Below are 14,541 nucleotides of genomic sequence, written 5' to 3'. Positions count from 1 at the left end.
GCTGGTGGAGCACTTGCTCGCCTGAGTTTCCGCAGGAAGTACAGGCGGCGCTGAGCTCTCTTCGCCAGTGATGCAGTGTTGGTGGTCCAGGAGAGGTCTTCGCTGATGTGCACCCCCAGGAATTTGGTGCTGCTCGCTCTCTCCACCACAGCACCGGGCCGATGGTCAGTGGCAGGTGTTGGGTGTGACCTCTCGAAGTCAACAACAATCTCTTTGGTCTTGCTGACGTTCAGCAGGAGGTTGTTGTCCCTGCACCACGTGGTCAGATGGTCGACCTCCAACCTGTATTGAGTCTCGTAAGCCCTTGGTGATGAGACCCACCAGAGTTGTGTCGTCAGCAAATTTCACTATGTGATTGTTGCTGTAGGTTGCAGTGCAGTCATGCGTCAGCAGGGTGAAGAGCAGCGGACTGAGCACGCAGCCTTGGGGGGCCCCTGTGCTCAGTGTGATGCTGCTTGAGGTATTGTTGCCAACACGTACTACTTGGGGCCTCTGACAGAGGAAGTCCAGTAGCCAGTTGCAGAGGTAGGTACTGAGTCCCAGTTTGTCGAGTTTGCAGATGAGTTCAAGAGTGGGGGATGGAGTAAAATATGGAGATAAATTGAAGTGTGATTTATTTTCGCGGAACGGATGTACAGGACTGAGCGGCGGTCATATTTTGTACCGCTATGCAGTACATCTAGTTATACTAACTGATACAAGAGGTAAAACATCTATAACATTTTGACCTACCCATGTCAAAACACATCTATTGCACTCAGGTAACTGCCCTACACAGTACACAAAGCTTATTTTTTCCAAAAACTCCCTCTTTGATTTTTTTTTTTTTTTTTTACTGTAAATGTTTTTTATAAATCTATTATGTGCAATCCCCTTTTGACCCACCCATCTCAAAACACATCTGCTGCACTCATCTAACTGCCCTACATATTACACAAACCTTCTTTTTTCCAAAAACTCACTCTTTGATTTTATATACATTTTTTTACAGTAAAACAATTATATAAAATCAAAGAGGGAGTTTTTGGAAAAAAGAAGCTTTGTGTTCTATGAAGGACAGTTAGCTGAGTGCAAGAGATGTGTTTTAACATGGCTAGGTCGAAAGTGGAAGTCGCATAATAGATTTATAGCATTTTTGAATATTAAAAAAATTATATAAGATCAAAGAATGAGTTTTTAAAAAAATAAGCTTTGTGCACTATGAAGGGCAGTTACCTGAGTGCAGCAGATGTGTTTTGAGATGGGTGGGTCAAAAGGGGAAGGCACATAATAAATGTATAGCATTTTTTACAGTAAAAAGATTATATAAAATCAAAGAAGGAGTTTTTGGAAAAAAGAAGCTTTGTGTATTATGAAGGGCAGTTAGCTGAGTGTAACAGATGTGTTTTAACATGGGTAGGTTGAAAGTGAAAGTCGCATAATAGATTTATAGCATTTTTGAATAGTAAAAAAATTATATAAAATCAAAGAATGAGTTTTTGAAAAACAAAAAGCTTTGTGTACTATGTAGGGCAGTTACCTGAGTGCAATAGATGCATTTTGACTTGGGTAGGCCAAAAGGTCAAGCCGCATAATAGATTTATAGAATTTTTGAATAGTAAAATATTAATATAAAATCAAAGAGTGAGTTTTTGGAAGAAAGAAGCTTTGTGTACTATGAAGGGAAATTAGCTGAGTACAACAGATGTGTTTTGACATGGGTAGGTCAAAAGGTCAAGCCGCATAGTAGATTTATAGAAGTTTTGAATAGTAAAAACTGAATATAAAATCAAAGAATGAGTTTTTAAAAAAAATAAGCTTTGTGTAATATGTAGGGCAGTTACCTGAGTGCAATAGATGTGTTTTGACATGGGTAGGTCAAAAGGTCAAGCCGCATAACAGATTTATAGCATTTTTGAATAGTAAAATATTCATATAAAATCAAAGAGTGAGTTTTTAGAAAAAAGAAGCTTTGTGCACTATGAAGGGCAGTTAGCTGAGTGCAACAGATGTGTTTTGACATGGGTAGGTGAAAAGGTCAAGCCGCATAATAGATTTAAAGCATTTTTTTTTTTAAATAATAAAAATCAAAGAATGGGTTTTTGAGAAAAATAAGCTTTGTGTAATATGTAGGGCAGTTACCTGAGTGCAATAGATGTGTTTTGACATGGGTAGGTCAAAAGGTCAAGCCGCATAACAGATTTATAGCATTTTTGAATAGTAAAATATTCATATAAAATCAAAGAGTGAGTTTTTAGAAAAAAGAAGCTTTGTGCACTATGAAGGGCAGTTAGCTGAGTGCAACAGATGTGTTTTGACATGGGTAGGTGAAAAGGTCAAGCCGCATAATAGATTTAAAGCATTTTTTTTTTAAAAATAATAAAAATCAAAGAATGGGTTTTTGAGAAAAAGAAGCTTTGTGTGCTATATAGAGCAGTAATCCGAGTTCACCAGATGAGTTTTGACATGGGTAGGTCAAAAGGGCAAGCCGCATAGATTTGAAACATTTAACATTAAAAATTGTATAAAATCAAAGAGTAGGTTTTAGGGAAAAAGGAGCTTTGTGTACTAGAAAGGGCAGAAAGCCGAGTTCAGGAGATGTGTTTTAGTATGGATAAGTCAAAAGGTGAAGCCGCATAATAGATTGAAATCTTTTATCAGCATAAAAATTTCATAAAATCAAAACATGGGTTTTTGGACAAAAGAAGCTTTGTGTAATATAGGCAGGCCTTGTTCAAACACATTAAAGTTGGTTTGTCACACACTCGACCCTCATAGTCCGTGCTAATAGATTTTTCGAATGTGTCGAATATCCAACGTCCAATATAAAAACAACTTTAACACGGTGCCTTTTCTCATCTTTTAAACGGTGCTAGCTAGCCACTATTTGCTGTGATAAACAGTTCGCGAGAAAAATAACTTCAAGAGATTGAATAATTATTCTCTGCTCTCCACATCCATTCGTCTCGGTGGAATACACTATTCACATTCACGCAACACATGACAACCCATATATCAGAATAAACAGCAGACCTTACCGAACACAAAGGTGTAATGCATTCCCGTGTATAGTTAGCTGTTCCAGAGTAATCCGGTTTTGAAATAAATTGTAGCAAAATTCAACATGGTCTTTTGGCTTTAAGCATTTCTTAAAACTGAGCTGTGCTTACATCACCTAGATATCTGTAAATATTAGAATCAAAGAATATACAGGCAGCTCACGGTTAAGAGTCACTGTCAATGTAGCCTTAATGATTTCTTTTCACAAAATGCTAAGCATGCATGTATTTAAGTTTCTTAAAACTGAGCTATGCTTAAATGGGTCAATGCATGATTTCATAACAGATCAAATAGAAAATAAATGTTGAATGTTAAATATAGCCTACATATCTGTAAAAAAACAGATTATGTAGGCTACACAGTATAGTTAGATCAAGTTGGACAGTAGCACATTTTAATCATTTTATACATCTATAGTGGCTGGTGAAAGAGTTAAGTTTTTTTTTTTTTTTTTTTTTTTGGGGTCAGTGGGTAGTGTCCCCACGAAAGCTCAGACCAAACCTACGCCCTTGCCAAATGCCATCAGCATTCTTAACCAAATTAATTATATCTAATGTGTCTGAGATGTTGTCGATCTGCCTGGTAAGCCAAACACAAATGTCCACTGGTGTAGGCTAGCTACATGATGTATTTTATTCTAATCCACCATGCGTAATGTAGGGATGGAGAATGCTTTTCAAGTAGCCTATATTTAGGATTCAGCTGAAAAACTCTAGCGCTCTTGAAACAGTCGTTTGGAAAAGAATGGATAGGCTTTCATGTGATGTCGTGGTCTTATCGCCCTCTCACGTTAAATTACACGGATGAATATTACATGATTTTGTGCTTCTTTGTCAATCGGACCTTCGTCAAAATGAAACGCCATTGTGTGACAAGTGTAAAAAAAGCGGCCTGATTGAACATGCACTGAAATAACCGAACATAATTAAACATAACCTGAACAAAACCTACCCCCTACCAGGTTAAGTTCAGAGCCTATGTTACCATAGTTACTTACATAGCCTGATAATTTTTGAGCTTTCTGGAACTGAAATCCCAGGTTTACCATTTACTCTGGGTTTACATACCCAGTTCAGTTCAGAGCCTATGTTACCATAGTTACTTACATAGCCTGATCATTTTTGAGCTTTCTGGAACTGAAATCCCAGGTTTACCGCTAACTCTGGGTTAACATACCCAGTTAAGCCAGTAAACCTGCTTTCTGGAATACCCCCCAGGAGTTAAGCCGCACAACAATAAACATCAGTGCTAGTCACATTTGCATTCTAGTGCTGTAATGTCTGCAAATACAATGCAGAAGACATGGCATGTTAAAGAACTGATACGATCTTAATTGCTTGTCGTTCTTGTATAATTTGCTATTGTTTACAGAACTTGTGACCTTGCTACCAAAGAGGTCAAAAGGAGAGCAAATACAAATGTCACCATGCACATCAAAACAAACAACACATGAACAAATATCTACTTGCAATTAGAGCAAAATGAGTAAGCAACCATAGAGCATCACATAACAACAAAACATAACATTTTTAATGAGGCAAAAACAGGATTAGTTCCAACTGGGAACTGCTTTATCTCTGAAAATCCAACATCACTCAAAGAATGCTCTAAAGCGGAGATGGCATGGTGATCTCTGTAAGAGTTTTTGGCAACCTGAGCAGTTGTATTTCACAGCTTGAGGCCACACAAGAAGGTCATTACACTTGTGTTTCACAATGGCAGCTTAAAACAAACTGTGGTTGTATAGACAGGCAACACCACAACCTTTAAGAGGAGTTCAGATGTTCACTCAACATTACCTCAGACCAATGAGAGAATCTGGAGATTTGTTTACATTCTATTTTTCTGTAGTGCCCTTTGACCATTTTGTTCTGTAGCTGACACCACTTTTGTCCAAAATGGCATGTTAACATTCTTGAAGCAACCGGCAGGATTATCCAAATCTTCAGTCACTCTTGGAGCTAAAATTAAGGGCTGAGACTTGTTTTACACAGTTCTTGAACACAAAGAACAAGAACTCACCTCACAGTTCCATAGCCTCCTGGGAACCAAGAAAAAAAAGTGTCCAACAATTTTTTTTTTTTTGTGATTTCCTTTCTATTTAGGATTAAAAAAACATCTTACAATTTTTTTTTTATTTTTTATTTTTTATTTTAAATTTTATAGCATGTCCTCTATGGTGGACAAAAGGACCGTTTTACTATGAAAAGGTAGCCATGAAAATAGACAAAAATTGACAAATTAAAATTGACAAGGACCAATTTTAGTGGTATTAAATTAAGGGTAAACTTAACCAAATATAAGGGAAAATGTTATTTATCCTTCTAGATTACTTTATTTGCCTTTTTGGACAGTTGTATTTCTTTTTTCTGGATTGTTCATTTCATTTTCATGTTTTTCTTTCATCCGCGATAATTCATTTTTTAGTCTTACTCTTCCTCGCTATCTTCTTGAGGCACAGGTTCATAGTCCTCATCTCTGTTTCACTCACTCATCACCTGAGAGTCCCCCCCTCATTCATCCTATACAAATGATCTTCTAAATTTCCCAAAATTAAATATTTTTAAAAATAAAAATATTTTGGTCCTGGTGTCCATTATAATGGACATTCATAAAGTCACTATTATTTCAAAATGTAAATAACTTAACTTCTTTCAAAATGAATCATTGATTCCTGACATTTTCATTAACAAGACCATATATTGCCATCATAATGAATGCTTAATAAGAAGACACTATTTGACTTATCTCTCCTCCTTTCATAAAATGTGCTTGTTTTGATGTCAACCATTTTGAGAACCAGGAAGAGGAGGTTCCCAGCAACCCAGCCAATCACATGATATATCATTAGAAAGCCCAGGATGTCCTCTTTAAAAGACCACAGGAATTGATAGAATAGCTCAAAGGGGTGAAGGGGTATGCTTCTAGAACTTATGTCCACTACAGAGGACATAGGTCTATGGATTGGTTCTCAGGAGGATATGTTACCATGCCCCCACAATTATACCAACCCTTATGTCCAAGAAAACACCGGCTAGTCTCAAGAGATCTGTACTTGGCTGCAGCTGCATTTACTAGTAGCCTACAGCAGACACTTATCTTCATAGTGACCGACAATAAACACAAGTGCTCCCTTGGGACTGACTACATGACCTTGATCTTCACACATTTCCGCAACAGTGAAGCAAGACAAACTCATGTTCAGGTTCCTCACGATGTAACCTGTCTCATTAATACGATGCAGTAAACACTTCTGTTTGGAGTTCCCTTGGAGTTTCAGCCAAGCTAGAGTTGGATTCATAAACGTGTCCCCCAGCCTTAACACCAAGGCTCTTCATTGCCAAGCTTGAGACAACTGCACGCCTGTGTTTCATTTTGTATGAGAGCTGTTGGCGGGTAACTGCGAGGTGATGCCAGAGATCTTGACCTCGGGGAAGGCAGAGAACGCGTCGGGGTTGGACGACGACGTGCCCCCGTTGTCGGCCAGGTGCTGCTGAGAGTTGGCGTTGCCCACGCTGTTGCTCTGGAACGGCCCCCATCTGAGGGGCTTGCTGAACTGCACACTGTGGATGGGTCGGTCAATGGCACCGCCCTGGTGGTGGTTTGGCTTGAGAAGACACGTGGAGAGTGTGGATAGGCAGCTCTTCTTGAAGTTCTCGTTCATGAAGGCGTAGATGATGGGGTTGTTGAAGGAGTTGAAGAAGCCGATGGCTTGCACCACCGCGATGATCATGTTGACAGTGACCTCATCGTAGTGTTTCTCCAGGTCATCTAGAGGTAGGATGAAAACGCATGAGTGATGAAAAATTGCATTCATTAGGTCCTTCCTTAGTCTTTCTTCTCATGCCTTCAGCATCTGTGAGAAAACTGTTCATTTTATGTCCTAAATAAGCTACATAGCCTGGGCAAGTCATTAGGTCCTACCTTAGTCTTTCTTCTCATGCCTTAAAGGCGCTATAAGCGATGTTGGGTAACGTCACTTCTGTTAACGTTCAAAAAAACAGAAAGCTAGCTCGCAACTCCCTCCCCCTCCCTCCTGTGCAATTGAAACTCTCCTAAAAGCGCATCTCGCTGTTTTTTGGCTGGAACACTCTTTGTTATGTTTCATGGTGCAGGTTTCACGAGTTTGTTCTTGTTGCCGTTTGCGGAGCCTGGGCTGTCTACAAAGGCCGCGTTATTTTACAGTGTGTTCAGGGGACAGGCAGCTAGCGGATAGTGAGGAGATGTTTGCTGTGTGTGACAAAAAATGATTTAGCCTAAAAAACGTGTGACATTGCTTAGAGTGCCTTTAAGCATCTGTGAGAAAACTGTTCATTTTATGCCCTGAATAACCTACACAGCCTGGGCAATTCATTAGGTCTTACCTTCGTTTTTCTTCTCATGCTTTTGGCATCTGTGAGAATTGTTAATCTGAAGACATAAAGATGCACAGCCTGGGCAATTTTTCTATTTATCACTCTTCCTGTTTGTCAGCACTTGAGATTGTACAGAACATGCTTGTAATTGCTTATGGGAATTATGGGTATTGCTTAAGGGAACAAGAGGACTAAAACTGTTACATCTGAAAGAGTAATTGCCAGTCCATTCCACTGCAGCTATATGCAGTTTAATAAGATTTTTGCTGTCTTCAATTAAGCACAAACCATGATATTAAAGGGGCTTGAAGGCAACATTAGTTTAATCTACCATCATTTGAGAGCAGTTTGTATCAGAGTAAATCACCAGCTATCACAGACACTCTTTCAAATGCACCATGACTGATCTCTGTCTGAACAGTTATTTCATTAGACTGCACAAGCAAACACGGGGTATGGTAAGCAACACCTAGTTTAGTGGATGTACCTCAACGTGGTTATATTAACAAGTGTAGTCTACCAGTAAAATGCATTTGCTGGGTTGTGGTTCAATTAAACCTGCAGTTTTTGGTATGACTAACTGTAAGACTGGTAAAATTATTTGAAAGACTACAAAAGGCCTGCACTGTAGTGTGAAAGGAAAAGTAAGGTAATTTCATGGTTGAATTTAAATGCTAAATTTTAGGACGGGGCGGTCTTATAATAATGATGATGCATTTTTGTACTTTGTAAATTAATCATAATCATAATCTCCATTAGCTAAAAAGAAGAGCCTCGTTCCAGAGACTGGGTCGCACTTACTGTATTCAAAGAGCATGTGCACTGTGTGAAAAGGAGCCCAACAGATTGTAAAAAGCAGCACAATGGTGATCATCATTTTGACAGCCCTCTTCTTCTTTCTGAACAAAACAAAAGGGAGAAAAACAATTTTTAATGCATAACATAAATATGAAGGCTCAGATTGTTTCACACAAAAAACAGCCACTGGAAAGGTTTCATTATTATTATTATTATTATTATTATTATTGTTGTTGTTGTTATCATTATTATTATCATTATTATTATTATTATTATATAGTTGTGTGTGTGGCTTGTAGTTTTGAGGCAAGATTTCAAAAAGCATGACATAACCCTACATCTCTCTAGAGGTCACCTTTCAAGTGTAGGCTATGCATAACAATGTCAGGCTTATTAGTTTAGTTTACTGGAGGCACACATATCCTTTTGCTGTCAGTTCAGTGTAATGCAATGTCGACGGGTTGTCTGGCAGATTAAATAGTCTATACTTTCTGTTTACTATTGTTCCTTGCTGAAGTTATGGTCCAATTTAATTTCTTGTGGCTCCTTTCAAACAACAAACAAAATTTTCAAGTGCTATGTTTTAACTGCACTTGGCTCTTCAGACTGTTACATTCACATCAGACATAAGAAAACAATCAGATCAACTTATGCCATGTATGCACATTCTTCTTGTTTTGTTTGACTGCTCAGTCAAGTAGACCCTGAAAGTAGACCCTTTTTTCCTGTGCTGCATGATGCAGTTGTGCCAGTATTAGGGATGTAACGATTACCGGTATAATGGTAAACCGCGATAAAAAATGTTGACGATAATAATTACCGTTTTCATTTCAAACATCATGATTATCACTGTTGATTACCGCGGTGTGGAAACTGTGTGTATCCTTCCCAGCTTCATCCGAGCTTGCTTTTGACATACAGTAGGCCTGGTACAATGGAACAAAACTGGTACCCTACTGATTCTGTTGTCTAATTGATGGTTTTAACTACAATTCGGATTAGGCTACAACTGATTCTAAAAGGCGGAACTTTTTCACCGCAAAATGTGAACTTTATCATGTAGCTACTCTGCTTCTTTTTATGTTCACGTCCACATTAAATCCATTCCACTCACGTTATCAGGAGAATACAGTAGCCTAAAGTTTTATTTTGAACGCTTACTTTGGTCTCACTCATTGCATCCAAATAACAGAAATATCAAACTCCAAGTTATGGTAGGGTAAGTTAAGCTATAAGCACATAGCCAATTAAACATGAAGAAAAAAGTGAACGGGACACTTTTTGAAACTATTTCAGCTTGTGTAGGCCTATCAGTGTTTTTGAACATATTGAACACACTTTTAGAAATACTGTGATAATACCGAAAACCGTGATAATTTTGGTCACTATAACCCTGAGGTTACATTTTCATACCGTTACATCCCTAGCCAGTATGCTAGTTGACACTCTGTGGTACAACGGGGAGCACTTTCTAGACAGTAGAATGCCATCTCAAACGACAGGGTTCCCCAAATGGCGGCCCGCAAGCCACATCCGGCCCGCAATAACCAAATGAGTGGTTGGCCTTTGGTTTGGCATGCTTGACATAATTTGGCCCTTAGGCCAAACTATTTGGGGACCCCTGTCATAGGGTAATGCTACTCGACACTCTGTGGTCCAATAACAAGTACTGCGTAACAGTACAAAGCCACCTCATAGGGTAAGTTAGAGCAGTTAGGATGTATGACTAAGAATAAACATCTTGTCTGGTCACTAATAACTTGTGGAAGTGTATCAAATGACAGGTGCAGCCTTCCTGCCCAAAAACCATCCATGGTTTGGAACAAAAGCCAGTCTCCCATTTGGTCCCATTAATCTCAGTTTTGAGTTGTTGCTGCAAGTTGTGTAATGTAAATTGCACATAAAGGTTTTTTTTTGTCTGTCCCAATTCTTCACAAATGTATACTTGGTTAAGACTCCTTCTCATCAATTTTCAATGGACTGGATTCCCCTTTAGCGCCAGTGTCAGTGCACAGGGTATTAAGTAAATTTTAATGGGAATTCACATAGAAAACTGTATACTCGAGAAAGTCGGTGAATGTCTCATTATTATGATGATGTTACAATCTGGTCACATAGAGACAAGGAAAATGATTAATAAATGTCTGCCTGTGTTTTCACTGTAAGTTCTACCTTTCAAATGGCACCTGACTCACCTTGAGATCTTGTTCACCTCTCGGTGGTTCATGGTGCTGAGGACCGATGAGTCGCCCACGCGTTTGCGGACCCACAGCTCGATGCTGATGCGCGTGTAGAGGAACAGCATGGCCGCCAGGGGCAGCAGGAACAGCGCCACCATGATGAAGGTGGAGTAGACCTGCCGGTGCCTCAGGGATCGCCACTGCTCCTGGCAACACACGTGATGCTGGTCGTACAGAAAGTCGTACTTCACCTTGCATGAGAGGGGGACCAAACCAGTTGTTCAATACAGCTGAATATTTATCACTCTGATTTACATTTGTTTATTTTTTCCTTTTTTGTTTGTCTGTTATGTAGTCTGGATTGACTAGCATTAGACTGATTGGGCTGACCTGATGTGGTACAATGCAGGTGCATGTCATGTCTGAATATGGAACAGTGTAAGCATACTGTTTTGGCTTTGTTACTGTGATAGCAGCCGGTGGGCCAAAGAAGATTTATTTCAAATAACTTTGTACTAGTCTGAGAGCAGGATGTTTTTCATTAGCCATACAGGTGGGAAAAACACAAGTCCTTCTCTTGTCTTGTGAGACTAGTGACATGTAATGACATTTTCAAAGCTGATCCTCTGTGATAGATGTGTTTATCTTCATTTCACAATCTGTCATGTGACATGTGAGTAGAATGAAAGACCTAATTCTGACTTCCGGTTATGGCGCACTGCTAGGCACACGTGTGGCAGAGAGTTCCCATATGGATTTAATGTAACAGCTATCAGTCAGCTTCTTTAAATTAAGCAACAGTTACTATTTGTCCCTTAAAGTACAGAAACTACTAATATGACGTCGAAACCAAAGTTCCAAAAACCATTAAATCTACGGATACCTCCTTGCTGCTAGCAAAGTCAGATGACGATGCTGCTAGTTCTGATCAAATTCTTGATGCTATTCACTCAATGAAGGAGGATTTCACGTCAAGGTTTGATGGATTAATGAGCGCTATCCAGGGAGTGCAGGGTGAACTCAAGGCACTGACAGGCCGAATGACCGAAGCAGAAGATAGAATTGGCACCAATGAAGACGATCTAGCATCTCAGAAAGACCTAATTCTGTATTCATAGAAATTCCTGCCGCTGAGGGGTCTTCAGGCTGCCTTTTTTAAATTTTAAATTAATTGTGAAGATGTGGTGGTCTTTTAGGCCAAAGGTGATAGGAAGGCTTTGGTATAGTGAAATATGGACATAATTACACAGGACCTTGTGCTGTCGGTATGATGAATAGCTCTTTCATTTTCTAAAGCCAGTGGACAGTATTACCAATAAAAGAGCTACAATATGCAATAACTACAATACAATAGCTGACAAGCTCTTGCAGGGACAAGTGACTATTCTGTTATCTTTCACAAGAGCATAACAGGAGTGCACACAATTTTGAGCCTGTCAAAAGCAACCAACCTAAAGCATTGTTACAATTCAGAGAGAATTTAGACTAGTAATTTTGTCCTCATCTTATCTTAGCATTATTTATAATGTTTATTTCATGTTTGCCCATGTTTTTGTTTGTTTGTTTGCTTGTGTGTTTATTTATGGTATCCAGAAAAATATATGCTATTGAGTACTTTTAAAAGAAAAGTCTGAAAATAACTTTTATGCATTGGTGGAGAGAGTGGCAAAGAGTTTGTCATTAAACAAAGGCAACATACCTATTGGTGTCTGCATTTTACATAAAACCAATTAAACACATTGTTGACAGATCAAGAGTTTTTGCCTTAATCCAATACCAAACCATTTCATATTCTATTCAGATGAGATGCTGTCACCTCAAGCTGTTGCACAAACAGCATGGGGGAACCCACGATCACAGAGGCTATCCAAACCAGCCCTGCAAAACAGCAGCAGAGAATAGATAGTCAGTAATGTATCAAGTAATGTATCAGCTTTGGCTCTGAGAATATTATGCAAGCTAGCTGATTGGAGTCTGATTGCCATTGATTAGGAGCAACACAAACAGTAGCTTGCAGCTATAGTTACAGTCAATGGAAATAGTAAATGCAGACAGTAGATTGTGATCATGTCATGACAATTCATTTCACATGACATACATAACAATTTATTTTAGATTAAGTGGCAAAGATTACACCAGAAAAACCAACCTACCTAGCATTTTGTAGGCTCTTTTCAGAGTGTACTGTCTCCTCATTTTCAATGGGTAGACTATTCCCTGATATCTCTCCAAGGCAATACAAGTCATTGTCAAGATGCCTGTTACGATTGCTGTTGTCTGGACAAATGGGACAGTCTTGCACACTAAAACACCTATTGTGGGGAGGGGGAAATATGCAAACGTAATCATTTATCTCCTTAACACTTATCTCCGTTATTCATTACCCATTAGCTCACATCCTCGGTGATTTGTTTACTGTCCCGAAGACAAATTGGCGTGGGACTTCCAAGCAGCAATTAAGAGTTTGTTATTACAGCGCTGTTACGAAATAGACTAGCATCTGAAATAGCAATATCCTATGACTAACTTTGTAGCAGAAATGTTGTTGCGTAAAATATGCATTTGAGACCTAACCAAGCGGCCAGGTGTTTCTTGGTTTACCACGTGTAACCCACCACAAAGTGCATCTCCAAATCACTATTACGCACCAGATGTCATCAATTCGTTTAAAAAACATTTCATTTGTTGTCATTTATTGACATCAGAACATTTCTTTCATACAGACGGCATTCAGTCACCAGTTTGTCACATAGGAAGTGCATTAAATAATAGGCTACTCACCTCCAAGCCACTCTGAGGATATGTTTTGTAATAAGGTAAAAGGGATGCAAAAGAAAGTGATGAGGAGGTCGCTCACCGCCAGGGAGCAAATAAAAATGTTTGTTGCTGTTAACATCGTGCGTTTTCGAACAACAATGTAAACGACCAAACTATTTCCGATGAGTGCTAACACAAAAATCACAGCATACATGATGACAAATGTCGTCTTCGCTCCTGAGGGTAACTCGGGGATGTAAACAAGAGGCTTTATGTTGTACGTCTCTATAAACTCCTGTCGAGATAGATTGTAGTACTTTAGTAGCTCTTTCAGTGCCTCTGGGGTAATAGTTGGCATTACAGTAGACGATGGCATCCTTGCCTGCAACCAGCAAATGTGTATATATCAAGGGGAAAAAACACAGCAGCTTACATTTTGACAAGGGGACTGTAGCGAGTGTCCGAATATAAACACCGTGCGACTCTGAGTTAGTTGACAAATCTCCAGTGCGCATTCAGCCGTCCTGAAAAAAGCCACATCAGTTCGTGCACGTTAGAACTTAGTGAACGCACCACACCGTGAGTACTACAGGATACCAGTGAATGCCTCCAGTGAGTGAGACCCGAGTTGCCGACATGCTCTTAAACGGCAAATGACATCAAGTGTTAAATATCCCTTTTGACGCATTTCTGCCTGTGATTGGTGCAAGTCTATTTTACCGTCATTGCGCTTGAAAAGTCCTGAGCCAGGATGCCCATGAATCTGAAGATCCGCCCTGAGCACAAAACTAATTGGTTGGGCAGTGGGAGGAATGGGTTGTTTATACAACATCTAAACACCTTCATTTGTAGCCTGGCCACGTCCACTTAGAATATCAATTTCTAAATAGTGCGCTCATTTTACTAAATTGTGCTCTTTTAATTGTTGTAAATTGAGCGGGCAATTTAATAAAACGTGCGCTTAATGGTTCACGAGAACCATTCTGCCCACACATCTCTACACACTCATTACTCTCAGAGTATCCCACCATCATGGACCTATATTGCCAGATTCCAGACAATCTCACTTACACACACACACTGACATATATGACATAATGACATAAGACACATGAATTTCCTGTGACCAAACGTCTCCTGTGACCAAATGTCTTATGTCATCTATCTATCTATATTACATAAGACAAATATTTATCCCATCATACTTTCCCAGATATGGGTAGCCCAGACTGTCCTGAAAAAGGAAGATATAACTCAATATAACTCAATGTTTTACCATTTCTTGTGAAACTCAGCAAATATGCTTTGTGGTTGTGAACTTATTGCAGTATCATCATATTCATGACTATATTCCACCTGTGTGTGCATGGTTAACCCTTAGAACCCGATTGACGCAAAGTGCGTCAAAATAC

At 39.2% G+C, this 14,541-nt stretch overlaps 1 protein-coding gene across 2 annotated transcripts; it reads right to left on the bottom strand.

Annotated features, from left to right (window-relative positions):
• Positions 1-5,835: 5,835 nt before the first annotated feature.
• qrfprb (pyroglutamylated RFamide peptide receptor b) lies at positions 5,836-13,728 on the bottom strand. Of its 2 annotated transcripts, none has more exons than XM_048233519.1 (6): positions 13,154-13,728; positions 12,526-12,684; positions 12,189-12,250; positions 10,388-10,623; positions 8,196-8,293; positions 5,836-6,810 (listed from the first exon to the last, which is right to left on the bottom strand). In XM_048233519.1, exons 1-6 carry the CDS (start codon positions 13,503-13,505, stop codon positions 6,410-6,412), a joined length of 1,308 nt encoding a protein of 435 aa, XP_048089476.1. In that variant the 5' UTR covers positions 13,506-13,728; the 3' UTR covers positions 5,836-6,409. The 2 variants fall into 2 exon arrangements, with proteins under 2 accessions (XP_048089476.1, XP_048089477.1); XM_048233520.1 differs by having other exon boundaries at positions 10,388-10,572.
• Positions 13,729-14,541: the final 813 nt, after the last annotated feature.

This window comes from Alosa alosa, chromosome 22 (genome assembly GCF_017589495.1).
Source record: "Alosa alosa isolate M-15738 ecotype Scorff River chromosome 22, AALO_Geno_1.1, whole genome shotgun sequence".
NCBI classification, from domain to species: Eukaryota; Metazoa; Chordata; class Actinopteri; order Clupeiformes; family Clupeidae; genus Alosa; species Alosa alosa.
This window is presented reverse-complemented; position numbering and strand designations above follow the sequence as displayed.

Excerpts from the sequence above, each read along its gene's own strand:
- qrfprb (XM_048233519.1), bottom strand. The coding sequence starts at position 13,505 with ATGCCATCGTCTACTGTAATGCCAACTATTACCCCAGAGGCACTGAAA. Across the intron at positions 12,685-13,153 it reads ATCCTCAGAGTGGCTTGGAG|GTGTTTTAGTGTGCAAGACT; the intron begins GTGAGTAGCCTA and ends TCCCCACAATAG. Across the intron at positions 6,811-8,195 it reads GCACATGCTCTTTGAATACA|ATGACCTGGAGAAACACTAC; the intron begins GTAAGTGCGACC and ends TCCTACCTCTAG.